Below are 22,726 nucleotides of genomic sequence, written 5' to 3'. Positions count from 1 at the left end.
GCATGCATATTTTGATCATGGGAGCGATGAACGCAGCATGACTCCATCCTCATGAATTTCTTTTTATAGCACGCATTTCACCGTCAAATCTCATAGCAATTGCAAATATTAGTTCCATTCTTGGTGTTTAATTTATCCATAAAGTCATCTATTACATTACAACAACTGAAGTGGGGGTGTTTTGTGTACTCTTGAGAGGTGCTTTGTAATACTTTTTTTTTTCCTCTGCCAGTGTGATCAAATGCCGCGTGTATGGAATTACTCTTATCCACAGCCGTGATGAATGGAAAAGTGATTTCTGCCGCATATGTCATTCTCATTCAAATCAATACAGAATGTGAAAGGATAGAGGAGAGGGCCTCATATTCCTGCCAGGACTGTCAAAGTTAATACAATGATAACGCATTAATGCAAATGTGTTTTTAATGCACCAATAAGCTGGATGCCAATCGCCACAAAACAAGAAGAAGAAGGTTCTGTTATGATGACCCCTTGCCTCACCTGTAGTTTAGCCCTAAAGCATTAAATTAGATGGCAACTAGCAGGGAACAATGGATAAAGAAAAAGGTATTTGAGTGGCAAATTCAGCTCCAAGTCGCCAAGACCAAAGTTATTTGTAGTCACTGTCGATGTGAACAGACTTACCACCAGAGTACATCTAGTCTTAAATACCATTTTTTAGCTAATGCAGACAGCCTCGTTGGCCCCGAATCATCCCGCTTGCAGCAAACCATGCTTGATAGTGTGTGATCCATGGACAAACCTACAAGCAGTAAGCTTTCAACAGCAATAGTTAAATGGGTAGATACAGCTTGCAAGCCAATTAACATTGTGGAGGACGAGGGTCTGTGTGAAATAATTTGGATCACATTCAACGATTGCACTTGAATTGCCATAGAGAGCCACCACCATACTGAAGATACACAAACTCTACGATGACCAAATGGAGCGAATGTAATTTTCTTTCTTATACTCCCTTTCCACTGTTTTCTGCTCACTTTATTTATTTGTTTTTATTTTGTATGATCCTGTTTTTACCCCATAGCACAAGGGAATGTTTTTGTGAGCCTTTATTTTTCCCATGTGAGGTTGGACACAATTACATTGTGTGATTTGCTTTTGAAGTGAGGGATCCATGGACTGATCTTTAATCAGTACTGAAGTAATGGAAAATTTAGCTGGCCAATGTGCCCATCTGTTGCCTGTTGAGCTTGAGTTTGTCATAAGTTATGATTTGAGCATATTTTTAAAAAGCTAAATGCTGTGCCTGTGAGGGTTTCTGACAAACTTTGATATTGTTTTGTGTTGTTAATTGGTTTCCAACAATAAATTCATACTTTTACATAAAACAAGCATATCTTGTCCATTCCCGTGTTGATAAGAGTATTAACACTTGAAAAATGTCCCTTTATGGTAAATTTGAACAGATATGTGTCATACGATTAATCACGATTAAACTTTTAATAGCTTGACAGCCCTAATTCTTGAATATTAGATTATAAAATACATCATTGCTGCTTTCAAGCACATCTCCAAAAATGATGAAAAGTCATTTATCAATATGGTGGCACCATGTCCAGTGGTGGTAAGCCTGCTGCAGGCTATGGCTACAACTAATGATTATTTCCACAATTGACTTATCTGATGATTATTATTTACAGAAAAAAACCTGTAAATTCTGAGAAGCCAGAACCAGCACCTTTGGCATTTTTGCTTGATAAATGACTAATTTTTGATCAATCAAGTAATCATATCAACACTGCTACAGGCACACTCAAAAAAGCAGTAGAAACAGTCAGGATACTGTGAATGTTTGCCTCTACTTTGTACGTCTTCTTCTGGTCCCCAGAAGGATTTGAAATCATGTAACTGGAAAATGTATATAGAAACTATATAATTCAGCTGTCATGGTCTCTGTTTGAGGAATCTTTTCTGTTTATGTTGAATGCATCAACATCTTGGTGTTGATCTTGGTAGAGAACTATGTTAGTCAGAATCTGGGGCACATACAGGCCCTGTTTACACTGCGGAAAAAATGGGGCATTTTATCTTTGGCTTTAAAGATGATGAAACATTTTATTAACGTAAACACAGAAATGGCAACCAACCACCATTTCAGCAGACCAAAGCTGGGTTCAAAGCCACATCCCATTTGTTTACACAGGTTGTTTACACTGGACTAATGGACCATTGGTCACCTAAGTTCTCTCTACAGCTGGACGGTATGTGGCATTGCTAAAACACAGACAGCTGTAGGATGATACATGCATATGAGTGTGGTGTGTTCCATACAGTATAATCTGTATTTCTTGCACTTTTCCTTTACAATATGATCTTATCTGTGAATTATGTGTTATTGCAAACTAGTTGTTTAAAGGTAAAGAAAGTGTAAATAACCATACCTTACCAATAGTTTAACTAAATTGTGTTGTCTTGTGCAAATAGGGCTAGCACAAATACACAAAATACAAAACCTTTTATTTCTTAAAGGGGGCATATTATGCACATTTACAGGTCTATATTTTTAATCTGGGGATCTAGAATATCTTTGCATGATTTATAGTTTTAAAAAAATCCTTATTTAATTCATACTGGCCCTTTGCATAGCCCCTCAGTTCAGCCTCTGTCCGAAACAGGCTGTTTTAGCTCCTGTGTCTTTAAGCCCCCTTCCCGAGGAGCCCACTCTGTTCTGATTGGCTAGCCCTTAGAAGCCGCCCCCGGGGAGACTTCCATCAGCCCTGGAGGCTACATCAACAAACCATGCAACTTCTCAAATACATCTGTACATGTTTGAGCAGAAATCCAATCCGAAATATGAGTCTACAACACAAACAATACATGGAAAGACCTTAGCAACAACCTTAGCAACAAAGGCTACGGAACGGACGGCCGTATATGGGTATGCGAGACAAGCTGATAAAATGCCACAAATGAAGTGTTCAGAGCAGGTTGAAGCCTGGGCTTTTGACTTGAAAGGGAGCAATTCTACATACATTAACCTCAGGTTTTTGAATATTGATCATGTCAACACAGATATCCAACACCATAACAATATATAAATAATAGAAAATCACAAAAAGCACAGTATGTCCCCTTAAATTTGAATCAAAACATTCATGCTGCAAAAAGCAGATTGTTGTGTAAGTCTATCTATGGAACCTGCACCAAAATCACCCTCACTCAAGCTCTCAGGAAAGATAGAAGTCCAAACAATACAGAATGATTCACTTACACACACTGACAATGCATGTTGCTATGGATTTAATCTCATCATGTCTGGAATCTCAAGCAAATCCGGAGTTATATGTAGTCAATTTATTTATTTGTATAGCCCAATATCACAAATCACAAATGTGTCTCAGGGGGCTTGTCAGCATATGAAACAAGTAGGAAAGGCTAGTAAAAAAAAGAGAAAAAGAAAGTAGATTCTACACACTTTTAAGTCTTTTTTATGTATTGGTGATGTTGAGAGGTAATATTGTCCGTGTTTGATTGTCACAATAGAGAGAAACAGCAAATAAGCAACACAATTTAAGGAAGTAAATTTTAAAAAGGCAGGTAAATTGGGGGGGAAAGGGCTTTATCACCATATCAGCTGGTAAAAACACAACAGAGTACACGTGGATCATTTAAGACAAATCCATTAATTAAAAAGGGAGAAACAAGCAGCAACGTTGCTCAGTGTAACCTTGTCATGTCCTTTTAAATATGTTGGCATAAAGGAAGATTGATGGAGGTGTGCACTGATTTTATTTTGCTAAAACCTCAGAAATGCACTGATAATTCACTCATTTACTCACTTACCTGCTCAGAGAGGGCACAGTGCAGTGCAGATATCAAATTCCAAACACTCTGCCTTACATTTGTGGGAAAACATTTTCTATGGGTATACAGGAACTGTCTGGTGGTATCAATGGGTGGGATGGCAAAGGAGAATGATGATAACTTCATCAGTGCCCGCCTAGCAGGTTGGTTGCTATAAGAGGATGGATGGAAGTTAAATGAAATAAAGATGGTTTTGTGATGATGGGAGAGAGACAGAAGGAGGAAATGGTGGGGAGAAATTGGTTTACTTCTGCAACAATTAGTCAAGATTAATTTGTTGATCAACAGAAAATGAATCTACAAAAGTCCCAAAATTTGCCAGTTCCAGCTGGAACACATATGAGCATTTGTGGCTTTTTCTGTTTTATATCACTGTTGATTTTGATCCTAGAAAAAAATAAAATAAGTGAGATTAATCCATGATGAAAGTAATATGAAGATGCGGCCCAAAATTGTTTACGGATTGTCTTTGTGTTTCTTTTTCTATCTCCCCCCCTTTCTCTCTCATCTATTTTCCTACATTATAATATTTTCTGGATTTCTTTGATCTGCTCTTTTCCTCAGTCTGGCATCAGTTGTTTTTGCCTCCTGCTGTGAGGCAGGGTCCCAGTGTTGGCTATTTGTGAGAGTGATCAAATTAAAATCAACAAGGACAAAATATCCTCATTCTGGACATGATTGCAATGAATTTCTATTTAAGATTAAAAAAATAATAAAACAACAAATACACTGTGGAGTGGCCAAAAAATGTCATAATGGCCTGTTTGGTTCTGCATAGATGAGACATTTCTCCACATTCTGCTCTTGCTTGGTTTAAGTTTAATACAGTACATGTTGATTTTATGCACAGTTTCTCATGTGCACCTTTATGAATCTAAATATAAAAATACTGCAACAATTCCGTGACAAGTTTAAGAAGTTGTATGAGTACTGAAAGTACTGACACAGCACCAAAGGAGTCATTTTAGTTGTTGTGTAACAGTACATGACTCACGCACGCATGAAGCCCTGCTCCAGTCCATGTCTCTGATACAAATGTCAGCATGCTAAATGCATAGTATGATGTCACAATGACATATTACCAATATAATGTGTGTGAATGAATGTGAATACTTTACAGCAACATGTCATCAATCAAAAAAGTTTAGTTTTGTCAAACCATTTTGTCAGTGGCTAATTGCTAACTCATGTGCATTGAGTTTTAAGTATTATTTATTAGTAAGGACACTTACATCCTAGTGACAGTACTGCTCAGTTGCTTATATTTGTTTAATAACAAGTGTGTGTACTTACTAGAGACATGCATTGTTCAAAACATAAAATAGTAGCATTTAATTTCTTCATTGTCATTCAGTCAGTCATCTTGTATCTGTATAGATTATAATATTATATTGATTGTATTCTATCAAGTCCTACAAGCACTATAGAAAGAGATGCAAGTGATGGTACAGTGTGCAATGGGCTGCAAACATATTGTAAGTCCTGTGTCATCCTGGCAGATTATTATCTGCTTTCAGGTGAGATCCTATGTAAAAGAGGTAGAATATGAAAAGCAGAGGAGGGAAAGATTTGGCACCCAAGTGAGTGAGCTCTTTACTCACATTTTCACCCCACCTCCTCACCCTGTTCTTTAATGTATTTTTTCAATCACTCTTGGGTACTCAGTCTGTCACAGCAACAGCACAGTAGGAATGAGGTTTTTCGTGGTAGCTTTTCTCCTCCCTCTCAGCACATCGGTCTCGCTCTGCCATCACCTGCTCCAGCTTTTTGGCTTTCTTTATGTCTCCCTGTATGTCTGTCAATAAAAAAAAATTTAAAAAAATCATTCCATTACAGTATCACTCCATGTACACACATCAAACTTTCAATATCACATGCCCTCAGAAGCACAGCCCATAGTTTGGTTACAGCTGTAGAGAGAAGTCTCCTGAACAGGACACTTTTAAATAAATTAAAGTTTAGGCTTCATCTCCTGTCATAAATCATCCACAGAATTACTCTGTACTGTAGATACTTTGCCCCATTTACTTTACCATCTTCTTCCTACAATCACCTCTTTAGTTCACCAGCTTTGTCTTTCTTCTCCTTCCTTGTATTAACTCTCTCTTCCTTGAATAAAACACTCTCTCAAAATCATCATTATTCCTTAACTACATCAAAATTACTAGCTTTCAACATTGCTCCTATCTCACTCTTGTCATCATTAAATGGAAATTAATTTTTTAAAAAGAGAGAAACAGTCTGACCTTGGTAGATTTTTTAAGGTAAAGGAAAGCAGTTGTGGCTGTCCAACTTGACATTCAAGGCTTAACCTCACAAAGATTTCATGTCTGTGTGATTATTTAAGACTAAGGTTATCTCTTTCCCCAGCTACAGTGATCTCCAGTTCATCCCAATTAAGCTAGAGATGCCACTGATATAGTTCTACTGGGTGCAATTGTTGTCTGGTCTCATCTGCAACCCTTGAAAGTGATGTCTTTGCTCAGAGGAATCATGTTTACATAGAAAGGTAGAGGGCCAAATAATGAGCCTCGGGGCACACCATAATATTGACTCTATTTGAGTGGTCAATAGCAATAACATTCACGTACTGTTTACAAGATTGAACCTGAACTAGTTTTCTCCTTGGGTCTGACCCATTGATAAATAGGTGAGGCTCAAATGCAGCCCTCGAGTCTTTTACAACCGAGAAGCAGAGTTGTTCATAAGTCAAGGTCATCCAAAAGGACATTTAGTAAGTAAGTTAAGTTTATTTATATAGCACTTTTCACAGACACCAGTCACAAAGTGCTTCACGGGCACACAAATAAAAACAATAAATAAATCAAATATAATCAACAAATAAATCACACAGGAGAAAAAACAGGCATAAAACACAAGTTAAAACATAAATACCACATGCTACCTAAATGCCTGTCTGAACAGATGGGTTTTTAACTGCTTTTAAAAGATTCCACAGAGTCCAGAGACCTCAGACTTTTAGGGAGACTATTCCAAAGCTTAGGTGCTGCTGACTGGAATGCACGATCTCCCTGAGTCTTAAAATGTGTTCGAGGGACACTTAGAGGACTCTGGTTAGAGGAACTAAGAGCTCAGCTCACGGTGTGGGGGTGCAGAAGGTCCACGATATAATGCAGAGCATGGCCATGTAGAGTCTATAACACCCTGTGCAAATCCAGTGTTTGAACAAGTTGCTTTTCAACAACCTTTTTTTAAAATTTTAGAGAAGAAAGGGAGTTTAGAAATAGGCCTATAATTCTCTGGCAGGGAGGGGCCCATGCTTGGTTTCTTCAACAAAGGTTGAACAATAGCCTAAAATAATAGCTTAAAATAGCACGGGACACACACTGATAAAAGAGAGCAGTTTATAATATTAACTGAACGGGGGCTGATGAATTTAAAAACCTTTAAGAACAGAGAGGTTGGTAGGACATCTAGTGGGGTTGAAGAGGGCTTCATTTTTCCTAACAAGGCTGTAACATCATTTATAGTGACTGAACAAAAGGAATCCAAGATGGATGGGTTAGAGGAACCAATAGTGAGAGGACTGGACAAGGGTGAGATGTTTGCCCTAACATTTACAACCTTATCTGTAAAATATTTAAGAAAGTTATTGCAGTTACTGTTAGAGAAAAGTGCCAAATTTGGAGTGTCTGGAGAGACAATATTGTTTATTGTATCAAACAGGACTTTAGGATTTCTCTTGCTGGCAGATATTAGATTAGAGAAATAAGCAGATCTCTGAGCTTTCACCACGTCATTGTGAATAGCCATAAGATCTTTGAGGTGCAACCTGTGGATTCCAAGCGTCATGACTTTCCACAAGCGCTTGGTCATCCGACATTTGTGCCTAGATAGTTTCACTTATTCATGGGGATGAATTTGTGGACGGGATCTTTCTGAGCTAGAGAGGAGCCACCTTATCCAGCATCAAGGAGCAGTGATTGTTAAATGATTGGACTTAAGCATTTTGGTTGAACATTATTCTCTGTTGTATATGACACAAAAGCTGCAATTTTTAAAGATATCGTTTTTTAATGTATTGTTTTGGACCATATCTAATTTTCAATTTGTTGTTTTCAAAACAAAGAGAAAAAGAAGGTGATGTTTTTGAGCAGTGGTTCCACCACTGTTGTTTTCAGATTAAATGGACACATTCTTCAGATACTATTCTCAATATCTAATCTCTCTATAAAAAGCAAGGAATCTCTGTCTGTCTGTCTGTATGTACGTATGTATTTATGTGGTATGTTTGTCCTTCACATATCTCAAGAACTGTTCATCCTATCTACTTCATACCTGGCAGATGGATTGCTGGGAAATATATAAAAATACCTCATACACAACATTGATTTGCTTCTTCTTCTGCCCGTGGAGTCAAACAAAAATACAGACAGCGCCACTCTGCCATTGCAACCACATTGTGGTCGGAGGTGGGATTACATCCATAGTGTTACTGACTTGAAAAAATTTAAGAGACTTAAACTCTACTATTGAACTGTGTACTGTTAATGAAATTTGGCATGTACTTTCAAGACTTCAGGCACGTTCAGAAATACCTCATAAACAACGGTGTTTCTGCTTCTTCTTCTGCATGTGGATTCAACGAGCGGAAATATGGACAGCACCATACTGCCATTGCAACCTACACTGTGGTCAGAGATGGGATTACATCTGTAGTGATAACTATCATAGAGAATGAACTGAAAAGGTTTAGAGAGTTAAACTTTATTTTCATTCCTCACATGCAAGAACTTTGTATCTATGTTCAGGACATAGTGCAGGATGTCTCAGGCACATTTTGAACAGGCACTACAGTTCATCCAATCAACTTCAGCTCAATTCAAGATTGTAGATTCCAGATATTCTGTGTGTGAGGCATTTAGGGACTACTGTGAATTGTAGCGTCTACCGATAACCTGCATGTGGGGCGTTTACGGAACATGGGTAAATTGAAGCGCTTACCGAGTCTGCATGGGAGGTGTTTAGGGGACGGGCACAATTTTCTCAAAGTATTGAGAAATTGACCCATTCCGAACGGGCACATTTTGAATGGGCACTGCACTAGTCTAACTATAAAGGAAGGAATCTCTGTCTGTATGTTTGTCTGTCAGTATGTATGTGTGTCCTTTGCATATCTCAACAACCGTTCATCTGATCAACTTCACACTTGGCAGGTTTATTGCTGAGGACCCAAAGAATTCCAGTGTTGAATTTGGTGCAATTTAGACACATGATGCATTCAATATTAATAAACTTTGAATAAATAAGCGATCAGCGAGCAGTAGAGCCGAGCTGTACAACCCTGCCATGAGAGAGATGACGGAAGGACATCTCTTTTCATTTGACAATGTTAAAACTTAGGCTTTGTTGTCAGAGAGAGAGAGAGAGGGCAAGCAATCTGAGAGCAGGAGCAAGCCACAGAGAAACAGTACTGGTAAGAAGAAACAGTGGTGGAAGGCTTTCTCTGAGGGAGAGAGAAAGCCAATGAATGACAGAAATAACATGCTATTTTCTGATTGTTTCATGGTGGTTACGTTCTAAAGCACAAATAAACAACCATCAAACACTCAACAGATGATTTACTGTGGAGACAGAAGCTCTTAGTTTCTTTTTTATTTTCCTCCTCTAAATTTCTCCTTTTCATTCATTCATTGTATCCAACTAATGCAGCAGTAAATACAAAGAACAACAGGACAAATCTGTGTTGTTTTTTCCTCATGCATGAATGCTGTCTATCAAGCACGGCTGCTGAGGAGCACGCGCACAAGAACAAGAGAGAGAGATAGAGAGAGAGAGAGAGAGAGAGAGAGAGAGAGAGAGAGCGGCGGAGGGAGGAGAGGGAGCTGTGGAAAGCTTTCTCTGAAACAGAAAGCCTGTGAATGAAATAAATGACTGACCAATCAGTGGTCTGCAGTGTTTTCACGTCACCTTTTAGAATCAACTCAGCTGGAGAAAAGTTTTTTCACATGGCGTGCTCTAAAAAGAGAACAGTAGACAGTGAAAACAGAGCTTTTAATCAAGAATGGACAGACTCTTAGGCTACTTCCCACGGGCAGTTCAAAACCAGTATGTCTCATATAAGCACAAATCTTTTTGGGCAAATATACCCACTCAAATGATCTCAACTGGAACCGCAGAAAATAAACGATCTAAGAGCCCAATATGATCTATCCACTTTATTTTAGGATGCACATTTTTTCATTCATATTCATTCACACCTCACACCAACAATGATAATTTTTATATGCATTGAAGCAGCAATACCAGAGGCCGAGCAATCAATCCATTCTGAACAGACACGTTTTGAACAGACACTGCATTAGTAAATATCAAAATCAACAGACACAGTAATTCTGTCACAATATAGTACAACTTACACAGAAACTCAGAGAAAGTATATTAAAAAAAAGTCAGAATTAAATCTAGGTGGACGATAGATAAACATGCAAAGGGTGGGAGTTGCAAATTTGATCTAGAAAACATTTATGAAAAATGATAGCCCTCCACCATGACCTTTTACTCAGCACTTCAGACAGTGTTTTCTTGTCAACAGACAAAGGATCTAGGTAGCACTTTGGAGGAGAGACCGAATGAATTATAGCATGATGCCTCTTTCCCTCTGTCCTACATTTGTATTTTGTCATCTTTCTGTCATTTTCCCCCTCTGCCCTGAGCTGGAGAGAGTCCAAACCCTCAGAAAGCTGTCTGCCTCACATGCAGGGATGACTGTTCGGGTGTTTGGAAAACAGCTAACTGGTGACGGATTAAGAGATTTTAGGAGTAATCTTCCAAAGAGGAAGCGCCTCTAGTCATGGATATGCTGTCATCACTGTTATTAATAAAGACATAAGGGATTAAATCAGCAAAAGTTTCGTTTTTACAAAGCAAGCAGTTGTTCAAGCAGTATCCTTCCACCCTGAACACAGTGTACCATTGTGTGTCACGTTTTGTTCTCCAAAATAGACATAGAGAAATATGTCAAGTTTGTTATTTCCAGTTAAGTCATAACAGTATGTTCAGAGAGTTGGTAATGTGTCACACATCTTGAGTATTATTCCTGATGATTGTACCAGTAACTGGAGTATCAATCTTTTACTTTTTTACATATCACTCTGTAACCATGTAAACTAATAATGTTTCATTGCTTTGATGTTTTTTTCTATTTGAGATGAATCTAAGGACACAGGAAGCAGTGTAGGAACCAGACCATTTGGCGAGCTATTTGTAGCTCATTATATGTTCATTAGTGTTCAGTAGACTCATCATAGTGTGCCCCAGAGGAAAATGAAAGATTCACAGAACTTTGGCAGATGTTAAATTTTAATCAGAGAGGTCTAGACTTACACCATGCCTGAGCCTGAAGAGGAAGAACTTGGTCTGTGTGGTTTCAGTGTATCAGTGTAGCGGAGACAGACCCATGGGAAACTGCGGCCTTATGCAGTTGGTGTCAGTGTGTACACATTGGCTGTTCAGACCAGTCAAGACAAATACTTAGAGAACTCACAAGAAGTAAGGCTCTAATGTTTAAAGTCATAAATTTATTTGATATTTGTTTAGGTTTTAAAATAAATTGCTGTATTTGAAGTTTATGAAGCATTAGTGTTACTACTTATAAGTCACATAGAAGCAAATTGGATCGAGGCAAATGAGGAAAAGCAAAAAATAAAAATAATGATGATGTGAAAAATGGATGAATGGACAAATTAACTAATTACTGTTTTAATTGAAAGTCTTATTCAACAACCTGCATGCTTCTGTGGAATCGCACACTAAGCGCATTTCCATCCATCTGTTTTTATGTGCATTTTCAATTTGTACACACAAAAATCTGAGTGGAAACATTGCAATATAAAAATAATATAAAAAACGTTTTCACACTTGGATGAGGTGGAGAAGTTAGTGTACAAATCATAGCAAATTGTGACAAAATGCAATGGAAACAGACTTAGTGAATAAATCATGACATACATGAAGCATGTGACTTAAAGCTGGAGTGTGGGACTTTTGTCTCCCTCTTCTGGCAGTGAGAGTAACTACAAAAAAACACTGTCATCACATGCTTAAGTCACAGGCTCCACTGTAGCCTACTCTTTCGCTACTGTTGCAGCTGTAAAATGGTGGATAAATTGTTTTAAGCATCACACAACCCCCACAAAATGATTCATTTTACTATAAGAATTTGATCCACTCGGTCTGTTAACATTTGGAAAGTCTAGAAAAGCCGCACAATTAAATGTTATCCCCATTCCAGTTAGCTAACCAAAAGTTAGCCGGCTCAGCTGGCAAAAGTCTTTAGTGTGCATGCTCTGTCCATAGAGCATGCACTGTATGCTTTGCGCAGGAATGTCAAACCCAACACCAGATTAAAAACTCCAGTGCACTGTGAAATACAGAGAGATTTACCTGGCTGTCATAGGCTTAATCAGCATTGTGTGAACTTGTTTATCAAGGGCTTGAATGTAATGGACGTTTATTTATATGTAAAAGTTCCCTACTGCAGGTTTAAATGTACACTGAAACTTCCACTCTACTGAAGAGACTAAAAATAGTGGCAGATGAAAACACTGAATAAGAGGAGACTGTAATGTTCCACAAATGAATACGTAAAACAGAAATACTGTATTTCCATCACGTTTGCTACAGGGTTTTCCAGAGTTTTTGAGGTTTGTCTAACACTATTTTAATTACATCATCTTGTTCTTCTGCAGTGGTTTAATGGCACCCAACTGGAGAACCAACCAAATATCCACATGACAGTAGTTGGTGGAAACATGCATTAATTATCATTTTCTTTTTCAACTTTATGGAAACTTGGCTAAAATTTGCCCAACATTTGGATGGAAACCTGGCTGCTGTTGCTTAGCTCTTGATTAGTGAAGCAGTATCCTCCACTGCCCAAGAATATCTGTTGTTCAGAAGTTGATTTAGCTGTTTGACCTGTTCCAATGCTGTTAATAAGAAGCATCTTCAGTAACGCTATGTCAATAATGTTATTTGACATTACCAGTTCTTGGAAGAAACTGATTTATGGGCTAAATTAATCTGCAGTGCACTGACAATTAGACAAAAAACAGCAGCAAAAGCAAAACTTGCAGGAATTTACATTATAAAAAAGCCAGTGTAAAATAATTTATTAAAAGTGCTGTGGATATACTTTAAAATTAACATTACTTTCAGTTAGCTATCTTCTGTGTTGCTACTGGAAGGAATAAGAAAATTCCAGGATTATCTATATGTGAACTAAAGAAATATCACTTTGTTAACTGCCATTTTAGCTTCTTCTCTCAAGATAAACTGAAACAGTGAACAGTATTTTAGTGAATAAGAAAGATGGTGTTTCCAGCTTCTGAATGATTCACTGCTCTGCAGTGGAGAGCATAAGTAGCTGTGTTGATGCTAGTTCAGCAGAAACAACAGGGAGCAAGTGGCATTAATACTTTAATTATTTGCTGTTTGATATTGCATTTAATAGAAATACTGAACAAGAAAATGTTAACTAAAAGGCTACAACTCAGGTGTTGATTGTTTATATAAAGAGAGCTAAAACTCTCAACATGTAGCTACTGTTTCCACTATACAACTATATGTCCATCCGTCGTTTTACAGGATTTCAGTGACAAAACAATATACAGCAAAGTACCAGCTAACACTACTGTTAATTACTTGTGGGTTATAGTTAAATCTACTGATACTAAATTCACTTTAAAGAGGGGAATTATGACGCTCTACTTAATTTACAAACTCATTCCAATAAAGTCAAACTGTGTTAATTACACGATCTGAGATTGGTTATTCATACCTCATACTGGGTTAATAGTGATCTTAATTATATTCCTATATAAATGTGGGATTCTATAGTGTACATCCCTTACTCCGAAGGACCTCCACTACTTCCTCTTTCTCTTTGCGTTGTCTATCTGTTCTGGCCTACAGCATACAGATTAAGAATGGCAGGTGATTGCGCCCTGTCTGAAGTCAGGATGGGGGCCATTACCCAGCTGTCCTTGGGTGGGAGACATCCATCTCCCATAAGAGGCATGACATGGCCAAGTGAAGGTGATGATGTTATGAATGGGGCTGGCTGGCAGCACAAGGTAAGGGTGGCCACTCTGTCACTCAGGGCAAGCGTTGACAGGGTCTATGCACAGAAAAGGAGACAGGCCTTGGGTACGCAGGCAAGGTTAATCTGAGTGATATCTGGATCTGATAGGAAAGTGACCATACTCAGATAGAGCAAGGTAGTTCTTGCAATGCATGTGTACCTGTGCGGCACTGTAACTCACTCAGTGGCAGATTCAGGCTGTCTGAGGGGCAGGGGTGAAAAAATACAAAGGCTATCTGATACATTAAGTGTGACCCCACCAGCAGAGAATAACAGTGCATGTTTAGTAAAAACACTTCATCCCCAAAGATTAACATTTTATAGTGATTCAGAATATAAGGAAAACAACACCTCTGTATTAAAAAGGATTTCCTTTTTAAACATTTATATTTTGCAAACATATGTAATAAAATACAGGGAATGAGTAATGTGTTAAATGCTTTAACAAACACATCTGCAGTAAAAACATGGAAATATTAACATTTTGAGAATGAGCTGTTTTGAGCAGTATCGTCAGGGAAGCAAGATTGGTGAAATCAAAGGAGAATTATTTTGGCCATGAGTTTATAAATGTGAATGGCCTTGTTATGGTCAGTTGGGATGTCCCTCTCATGGGCAACAGCAGAAGATCTGAGAGCCTTTCTTCTCCACATCTGTTTCTAAGCTGGGTCTTGATTACCTCCAGTTTGGAGAATCATCGCTTGACTGATGCAGTTGTCACTGGCAATGTAGCATATATTTTGAGGAGTTTGTCTGTTAAGAGGGCTATGCAAAAGGTTTGTCTTCCAGATTTCATAACAGTTTCCTGACAAGATCTTTTTTTTTTTTTTACTTTTTAACATGCCTAAGCACAGGTTTAAGTTCTACTGGGCATCCCTCTGATTGCTAATGGCTAATGCAAACATACCTTTATCTCTCCCATCTCCTCCCTTGGTGCCTAATAAAATGAGACCTTTCCAGGCTCTCAACTTGCCTATAACAGCCTGTGAACTGATTTCTATGTAAAGGACTCAGGGCAGTTTTGTCATATCCAAAGGATATGACGTTTATGCGCTCTCCTGAGTGCAACATTAGCTAACGCTTAGAAATGCAGTCCACTAACGTCCAATCTTGAACTGGCTTTCTTCCTATTAAACAGGTAAGTTAACATTAGTGCAGAGTATGTGAAATATATTCTGATATTGTGGTTTTAGCTGGCTAATGTTAGCCCCAGAGCTGGGTGGGCAGTACACGTAGCCTATATTATGAGCCACATTTTGTGATAAACACAAATTATGCAGTCCTAGCTAGCTATTAGTAACGTCACACAGAGGCAGTGGATTCACGTAGGACCCGGACTCAATAAGACAAGGGGGGGATGATGGGTTCAAGCTGTGATGGGTGTCATCTAGCTGTTTCACATTTCAGGCAATACTGTGTAATAGAAGTAAAATGAACATAGCCTACAACATTATGACATGTTTATCATTTTAATGCCAATCTGAGTTAAACTAGGGCCTATTTAACTGAAGTTATATACTGTCTTTTATAGAGGAAGCATGGAAGTCAGCTGAAGAAATATAGTGAACTGACTACAACTGTCTGCAAGAGAAAATCTGAGCCTGGGACATCTCCCTCAAATCTCAAACAGATGAAGCTTGAAGAAATAAAGCAAGTCTCAGAAGTGTGTTGACAATGCTGTACTCAACTCACTAAGTTCAAGGTCTCCAGCCTTTCTCCCTTGTTGAACAGCCGTCATTCCACAACCATGTCAAAGATCTACAGTCAAACTGCATTGTCATATCTCAAACCACTGTGCAGGGCAAAACTAATCAAGCCACATCAGCGATGAAGGAGCAGGTGAAAAAAGCAACGAGGAAGCCTGCATACATAGCCACAACAACTTATTGCCAGACTGCAAGGAGGAGTTTTATTGGAGTTAAAGTGCATTGGCTGGAACCCAGCAGGTTTGAGAGGCATACTGTTGGTCTTTCATGCAAGCAGTTGAAGGGCACGCATACATTTGATGCCTTGGCATGCCTTGCAATGAATGACATACACTCAGAATATGAAATCCGTGAGAAAGTAGTCCCAGTAGTAGAACCACAACAGTTATATAATAGCAACTGTTGGTTGCCATTATGGCTGAAGATGATGGCCTTCAGTACCAACTGCTGAAGCATCATCAGTGTGCTTTTCATTTGCTAAATTTGGTTTCTATGGTGGATGCCAATACAAGAAGCTGTCGAGGTCAGCCTTCTCCAAGTCTCAGGCTCTCTGGAATAAGACTGCATGGTCCATTACTGCTGCAGAGTTCTGAATCTTTCCACATGATTTGTCCAAAGGACAAGGAATAATTACAAAACATCCTGTGTAATCTGAAATAACTGGTCTGTTAAAAATGCCTAATGCATAGTGGTCCTATGTGGACGATTTGGAAAAAATGTTTTTGTTTTGTTTTGTTTTGTTTTGTTTTGTTTTGTTTTGTGTGTGTTAGGTACAGTTTAGCTGAGACTGCTTTTTTGGGTGAATATACCAACACCACAAGTCCAGTTACTAAGGTAATAAACATATTACAGGGAGAATCCAACATTCAGATGGGAGGGCTGGTCCCTTCAATCACCACCCTCATCGCCAAGCTTGAGAAAACAAGGGTGTTGCTGAGATTCTGCAAGCTTTATGATGTCCTGCAAGATGGTTTGAAGAAACAGTTTGGGAAAATGATGTGTGACCCAGAGCTGGTTGCTGCAGCCATTATTCATCCAAAATTCAAAACATCCTGGACCAGTGATGAAGATGTCCTCAAACTAGGTAAGAAAAAAAACTAAATGTTCACTAAATGTTCCATGGTCAGTTTCTCATTTCCGCTTTTGTAAACACTGAACTTGTATACTTCCTTACTTAATTGCTTAATGATGATGATGATGATGATAATGATGAAAAAGATAATAAAAAACTGGAATTGTTTCTGGTTTACTGAAGGCCTCAGTTACATCTTCCCGGCCACGATGAGCCTCTGCTGTGGCCTGCTGACAACTCTTCAAGTGCTTCTGATGAAGATGATTTCATTTCTAATATGAAACATGTACGCACACAGGAAACAACCAAACAACTGGATGCACACCTGACATGTACAGCTGAAGGTATGGACATGTTCACATTTTACCCAGCTGTATCCAACCTGTCGCTCAAGCTAAACACAGTCCTGCTTGCCTGTTTCCTGTGAAAGGCTTTTTAGTACAGCTGGATGGATCTTTAGCACAAGAAAGGGAAGAATAATTCCTCACAACTTTAAAAAACAGCTTCTACTGATGTTGAATAAAGACTTCTTCAAGTTTAACTAGTTTGACCAGACTGAGAATTTTCTCACCTGTCATCTGTAGAGACCTGTGAGATGGACAGTGCAGTAGAGTCAGTCACAACAAATTGTTTGCATTGACAGCAGAAGTGCACTTCTTTTGGACTTTAAAATTGGGTGGATGCTGTTTTGTGATGGTGGGGTGGGGTTATGTTAAATTAAAAAAATGAAAACAACAATGGCTGTCCCTTCGTTGATTCAAATGTGTTTCTATAGTCATTCCTACAGGCTTTGTAGCATATTCTACAAGCTTTTTATTCTACATGTTCTACAAGAAAGTCAGTGCATTGAGTAGGCTGTTTCAGAGTCATTAGGTTCTGTTAATGCATTGTGGCAACAATATAACAATGCGTTAACATTAAAAAGAAAATGTACTTTTGAATGCTTAATTATTTTTAAAAGCAAGTGCTCCAGTACTTTAACTCAAGTAAGAATTTGATTGAACAATTTTCCCTTCTGTTGGAGTAATATTCAACCAGGAGTATCTTTACTTTGACTCAAGTAATGGAGTTGTGTGCATTGTCCGCCACTGCCTATAGGGCACTTCACCATGTTTTTTCTCACATAGAGTGCACCCAATAGGACACTTCACAATATTTTTCTCCCATACAGGGCACCCTATAGGGCATGTTTTTTCTTTCATTGAAAAGGCACCCAATTCTGCACTTCCTTATGTTAGACTTAGTGGAACCTTAAATGACACCTTTTCCACTTTTATTTCACCAGAACGGCACCCGTACAGACACTCCAGCTCACCTCATTACAACAGCAACTAATAGGGCACTGTATTACATCTTGTGGGGGGTACTTTACAAGGCACTATCACATTTTATTCCACTGAAAGAGCACCCATGAGGGCACAACATTCCAGATTGTCCCATACAGAGGCACCCTATAGGGCACTTCATCCTAATTTACCCATAACTAAAATGGTGATTACAGAACTTTGGTATGTCTTCTCCTTTGTGTGGGCAACTTAGAGGGCATTTTATCATGTTTGCTTTACTGTGGGGCACCTTAGAGGGCACTGTCATGGCATTTTTTTTCTCCTCAGGCACACGAGATTGGGCAGTTACCCCCCGTGTCTGCCAGTGAATTCACTGACAGGTTCTTGCTTGTTTCACATTTCATACCCCGGCTATAAACTATCACAGATAATTGGCATGTGGGAGAGACAGTAAGCAGGGAGATATTCCTCAGCAGAAAATCCTATTTTCCTTTAATGCCTCACAGGAAAGTAGATTTTAGTCACAGCCAAGCAGTGTTTGATCTGCTATGTCCATTCGTTTCATTGCTTCTTCTGCCAGGGGAGCTTAGATGAACTAAACTGGTGATGATGCCACAGCAGGCCAGTGTTTTTCACCAGCCTGTCCTGGAGAAAACTGCCCAACAATGGCAACCATCTGGACAAGAACAGAGTCATTCACTTCAGCAGCCAGTTCAGACCTAAAACTGTATATTTAGGTCCTATAGGCAGAAGGAATTAGATGTCAAGAGTCTGCACTGTCAAATGCTCTGAGGACATGCTTTTCTTTCTTTCTCCATCCCATCAGATGTCCAGCACTGGGGTCCTGCAAGGTTGTGTTGCAACAGCTGAATGGCTGTCACTTGCTGGGCGTGGTGGATGGAGTCTCATCTGCAGCAAAATAGGCAGACGGTGCCTGATTCTCTTTTCAGAGAGCCTGTGGCTGATGTAATTGAAGTGGGCAGAGTGAGGACGGGATGATCCCCCTTCACAGAGACATACTCATCTCCCCAGCTCTCCTTCCCTCCGCTAGTCTGCCAGGCAATAGAGCTGTCGAGTAGTGAGTCTGCTAATGGAACACCCAGCTGGCTAGAGACTTCATCACACTGCAGTGAATTATTCAGCTTCCAGAGGGCTCTCCCCAAATTATTTAAAAGCCCGCTTTGGCGTTCAGAGGAACAAGGCAGGGCCCCAAAGAAGTACTCAGAGTTTGTCTTTTAGGTGTCTGTGAATTTTGCCCACCTTGTCCAAGGCCTCAAGCCTGAATGATAAACTACTCTGCAAGTCTGCCTTCAGCAAAAAATAATCTGATGATTCAAGCCTGTTTAATGAAGCTGTTCAGAATTCAGATTGCTGAGTAAACCACCACTATGCATATTACTAGAGTGTTGAGTTTCACACATAATTTAGTTGGCACTGGGTGAAAAGTTTTGCTCTTATCATTGCAACAAGCACAGTTTCCTTTTAACATAATTCACTGCTGTCCTATTCTGCTGTCATGTCATTGGATTTGAATGATGTAAGACACTATGGGCAAAGACAGAAACCAATCTGCATATTCTACCCTTTATGTTGAAATCCTTTTTTTCTAATTCAGGATGTGAGGCACAGTTTCATCCTGTTGCAGAAGGCAGCCTAGATTCACCAGTCCTTCTGGGTAGGTGTTCTGGCAAGGATGACTGATTAGAATTCCATGTCCATATACATCACACTCGATCCTTGTCCACTCAGCAAAGAGTGGATAAATCACTCCGTCTGGGCCGTCCCTCAGCAGGCCCCAGAAAGCCTTTAATAACAGGCTCAAGCTGCCTGCAGTGCCGGCCCCTGATTGTTTTGAGTGAAAACAGATGTGGTTGCTTGCTTCACAGCGCAGCCTGCTTGACGGAGGTTCTGAACAGACCTCTGTCACAAGGCCCTCGCCGCCATGTTGTCTTGCTAAAACATCCGGCACCAATAGGAGGCCACCTGAATTCCCTCCCCACTCCCTATGGCCTCCGTTATTCCAGCACCTCCCCATCGCCAAGTCCCATTGCAAAGGAAGAAAAAAAAAAAGTATTTCAAACAAGGTGGAAACAGGCTTCCCTCTCCACCCTCGTAAAGCCCACTTGAGAGTCTGGGTGAACACATTCATGCCCCAAGGCCCTGATGAAATAAAACACCAGCGCCATGCCCTTTATGTGAGCCAAAAACACTGGCCATGTTTATTACATCTGACCATCTGGGTTTTACACGTGCATGTCTGCTGGACACAGCTCCACACAGCCATGCGCTCACACATAGGTCAGAGGTCCTGCAGACAGCCGATAGCTTATTAGCTGCTTTCAACTTAAATGCCAGCGACACGTGATTGCCATAATTGGCCAGAATGCTTTAATGGTTGGAGCAGTAGAACAGGTACTTTCCCTCCTCTTGCATTTAGAAACATCTCTCTTCCTTTCCCTCTTTTAACAGATGACAAAACGTTCTCTCAATGGGAGACAAATGCCTCTGCAGCAGGGGAACAAACCAACAGTATCTCCCGCAGGGTCCTCGGTGACTGATATTCTTCACTGATTTGTTTAAACAGTCTCAAATGTCCCCCCAGCAGTCTCTATCCCACCCCAATCTCCTACCTCCATTCTCCCCCAGTTGCACATGTGGTGTGTGTCTTGCCAGAGCCCTGAGCGGTGGTCGAGTTCCCCTTCAGGCCAGAAATTTTAATTAAAGCAGGATGGACCCCGTATACTAACCCTGCCTTTTAAGATGATAGACATATAGAGGCCTGGCTTGCCCTAATCGCCCCTCCCCCTGGCACACATAAACCCACCAGCCAGTCTGTATTTTCCCTTTATTCTTCTTCTTGTCTAATTTGTTTCTCACACCATGTCTTTCTTTCTGACTCAGCTGCTGGAATCCATAGCCAGTCTGTCCCACCCAGCTCAGTGTGTTCTGTTGAATCAGGAAGGAAATATTTACTCAGTGTTGGTGTAAAAGGGTTGTGACCTCCAGGTCAAACTGGAGGTCAGGATGTGGGCGGCATAGGTATGAAAATGTTTAAACACGTCATTCATGGGATGGCATAATATAAGCTCTGAGGGTTAGTGTGAGGATTAATAACATTCTTGGTGGTATTCTGAATAACTACTTTTACATTTAATGTAAAGTTAAAAAAAAAAGTAATTTAATGGTAATTCACCTCATGCTGTGAAGGGAGAACTGGCTACAGAGGCTCTTCTAATACAGAAATAAGACTTTGGTTTATGTGGCATGGTGCAAAAATGAAAAGATGTAGCAGTGTCCTAATCAATAAGTGAGCTTTTTATTCTTCAGGCCATCATCAGCACAGTTATTGTGTACACACAGGCTTTTATAGGCATAATCTCACTCAAGAGGCACCAATTTAAAAGGATCCTTTGATAGGCAACAATTAGCCTGATAACCAAGGACATTAGAGACCTACGTAATTATACTGACATTCAGGATCAAAAATACAATTCCACATGTGAATATGACAGTTATGATAACGTGAGTGTTTTGAAGACCATTTGCATTAAACTCTGAGCTAATTATTTACACTGTCCACTGTCACAAAAGGAGATACGCAACAGACGTCACTGACAATGAGGCAAATAGAGCTACATGTGGCACATTGTGAATGTCATAGGTTCTTTCTTGGTGAAATTGTGAAGCAAAAAAGACATCTTTTGGATGTGGACATAAAATCCCAGTATGTTTTCTTCTACTTCTGATGTACAAGGTATTGCAGCTCAATGTTTGCCCATGATAATGACGATAAGTGGCCAATAAGGGCAGGTTATAATGCAAGTCCATTATAAAGATAATTGGTTAGCAGAAAATAGTAATGACCAAAGGGTTAGATTGACCAGACCAAGGATTTTATTTTTCTTTGCGTAAATAACTGCTCTCTCAATAGGGAAGGGGGGGGGGGGGTGGATTCTACCTCAACATAGAAAATAACTTTGTTCTGAAAATGAACAGTGTAACAATGAACATGAGCTCCAAAAAGACATTATGAACTTGCTGAATTGGCCTATTACAGTTCAGGGACTTAACTGCTAACCCTGAGACGTCTAAATATCAAATAGGCTCATATATGTTCATGGCCTCATGTCACAGTATATGTGATGGAATGATGTTATAGATCTCTCCTAGCCTGCAGATTTATCTGATGAATGTTCTGCCCAGAGGCTCAACACACTGGCAGTTGGCTTTCTCAGTGTGAGCTGCAACTTTTGGTATGGAACTGATTATTGGCAATGCAATAAATTTTTAAGGTTAAAATGACAGAAGCATGTTTGAGAAGTTCTGGAAAACATAAATGTTACCCACCACTGTGTTCATTGTTCATTTTAGCATTCCCTGTGTCCTGGAGTGACTGGATGTTTAATTTAGTGGGTCATTTATCATATCAACTGTCATTGTATGTTTTTTAAGCGATGGTGAAGGAATAGGGAGGCTAGGAGAAACTGTAATGTTCCACTGATGTGTTGAGACAGTAATTTTCATGCCATTACAACCATTCCTTTTTACCAGCATTGTTTTGCTAAACTTAGGTGGTCAGCAGCAATATCTATGGGTTAAAAACCACATTTCACTCCATATATGTGCCTGTAATCTACAGTGCCAGTCAAAACTTTGGACACATCTTCCCATTCACTTGAATGAGAAAGTGTGTCCAAACATTTGTCTGGTAGTGTATGTGCATTGGTTTTGC

The 22,726-nt window shown here is 39.5% G+C and overlaps 1 protein-coding gene across 3 annotated transcripts; it reads left to right on the top strand.

Annotated features, from left to right (window-relative positions):
• The first annotated feature begins 13,794 nt into the window (after nt 1-13,794).
• Nucleotides 13,795-17,380, top strand: LOC121885929. Of its 3 annotated transcripts, none has more exons than XM_042395762.1 (4): nt 13,795-13,922; nt 15,462-15,593; nt 16,489-16,720; nt 16,892-17,380. In XM_042395762.1, the coding sequence occupies exons 1-4, from the start codon at nt 13,809-13,811 to the stop codon at nt 16,987-16,989; spliced, it is 576 nt and encodes a 191-aa protein (XP_042251696.1). In that variant the 5' UTR covers nt 13,795-13,808; the 3' UTR covers nt 16,990-17,380. The 3 variants fall into 3 exon arrangements, 1 of the variants encoding a protein (XP_042251696.1); XR_006092639.1 differs by lacking the exon at nt 13,795-13,922 and adding an exon at nt 14,905-15,068 and having other exon boundaries at nt 15,462-16,720; nt 16,892-17,052; nt 17,139-17,380; XR_006092638.1 differs by lacking the exon at nt 13,795-13,922 and adding an exon at nt 14,905-15,068 and having other exon boundaries at nt 15,462-16,720.
• Nucleotides 17,381-22,726: the final 5,346 nt, after the last annotated feature.

The sequence above is a fragment of the Thunnus maccoyii genome, chromosome 19 (assembly GCF_910596095.1).
Source record: "Thunnus maccoyii chromosome 19, fThuMac1.1, whole genome shotgun sequence".
Classification (NCBI taxonomy): Eukaryota; Metazoa; Chordata; class Actinopteri; order Scombriformes; family Scombridae; genus Thunnus; species Thunnus maccoyii.
The sequence above is the reverse complement of the archived record's forward strand: the minus strand, read 5'-3'. Positions and strand labels throughout refer to the sequence as shown.

What these genes read in the sequence shown, in the direction of transcription:
- LOC121885929 (XM_042395762.1), top strand. Translation starts at nt 13,809, where the DNA reads ATGGGGGCCATTACCCAGCTGTCCTTGGGTGGGAGACATCCATCTCCC. An exon ending in GGGCTGGCTGGCAGCACAAG is followed by an intron (nt 13,923 to 15,461) that starts GTAAGGGTGGCC and finishes TGTCTTTTATAG; the next exon opens with AGGAAGCATGGAAGTCAGCT. An exon ending in AAATAAAGCAAGTCTCAGAA is followed by an intron (nt 15,594 to 16,488) that starts GTGTGTTGACAA and finishes AACATATTACAG; the next exon opens with GGAGAATCCAACATTCAGAT.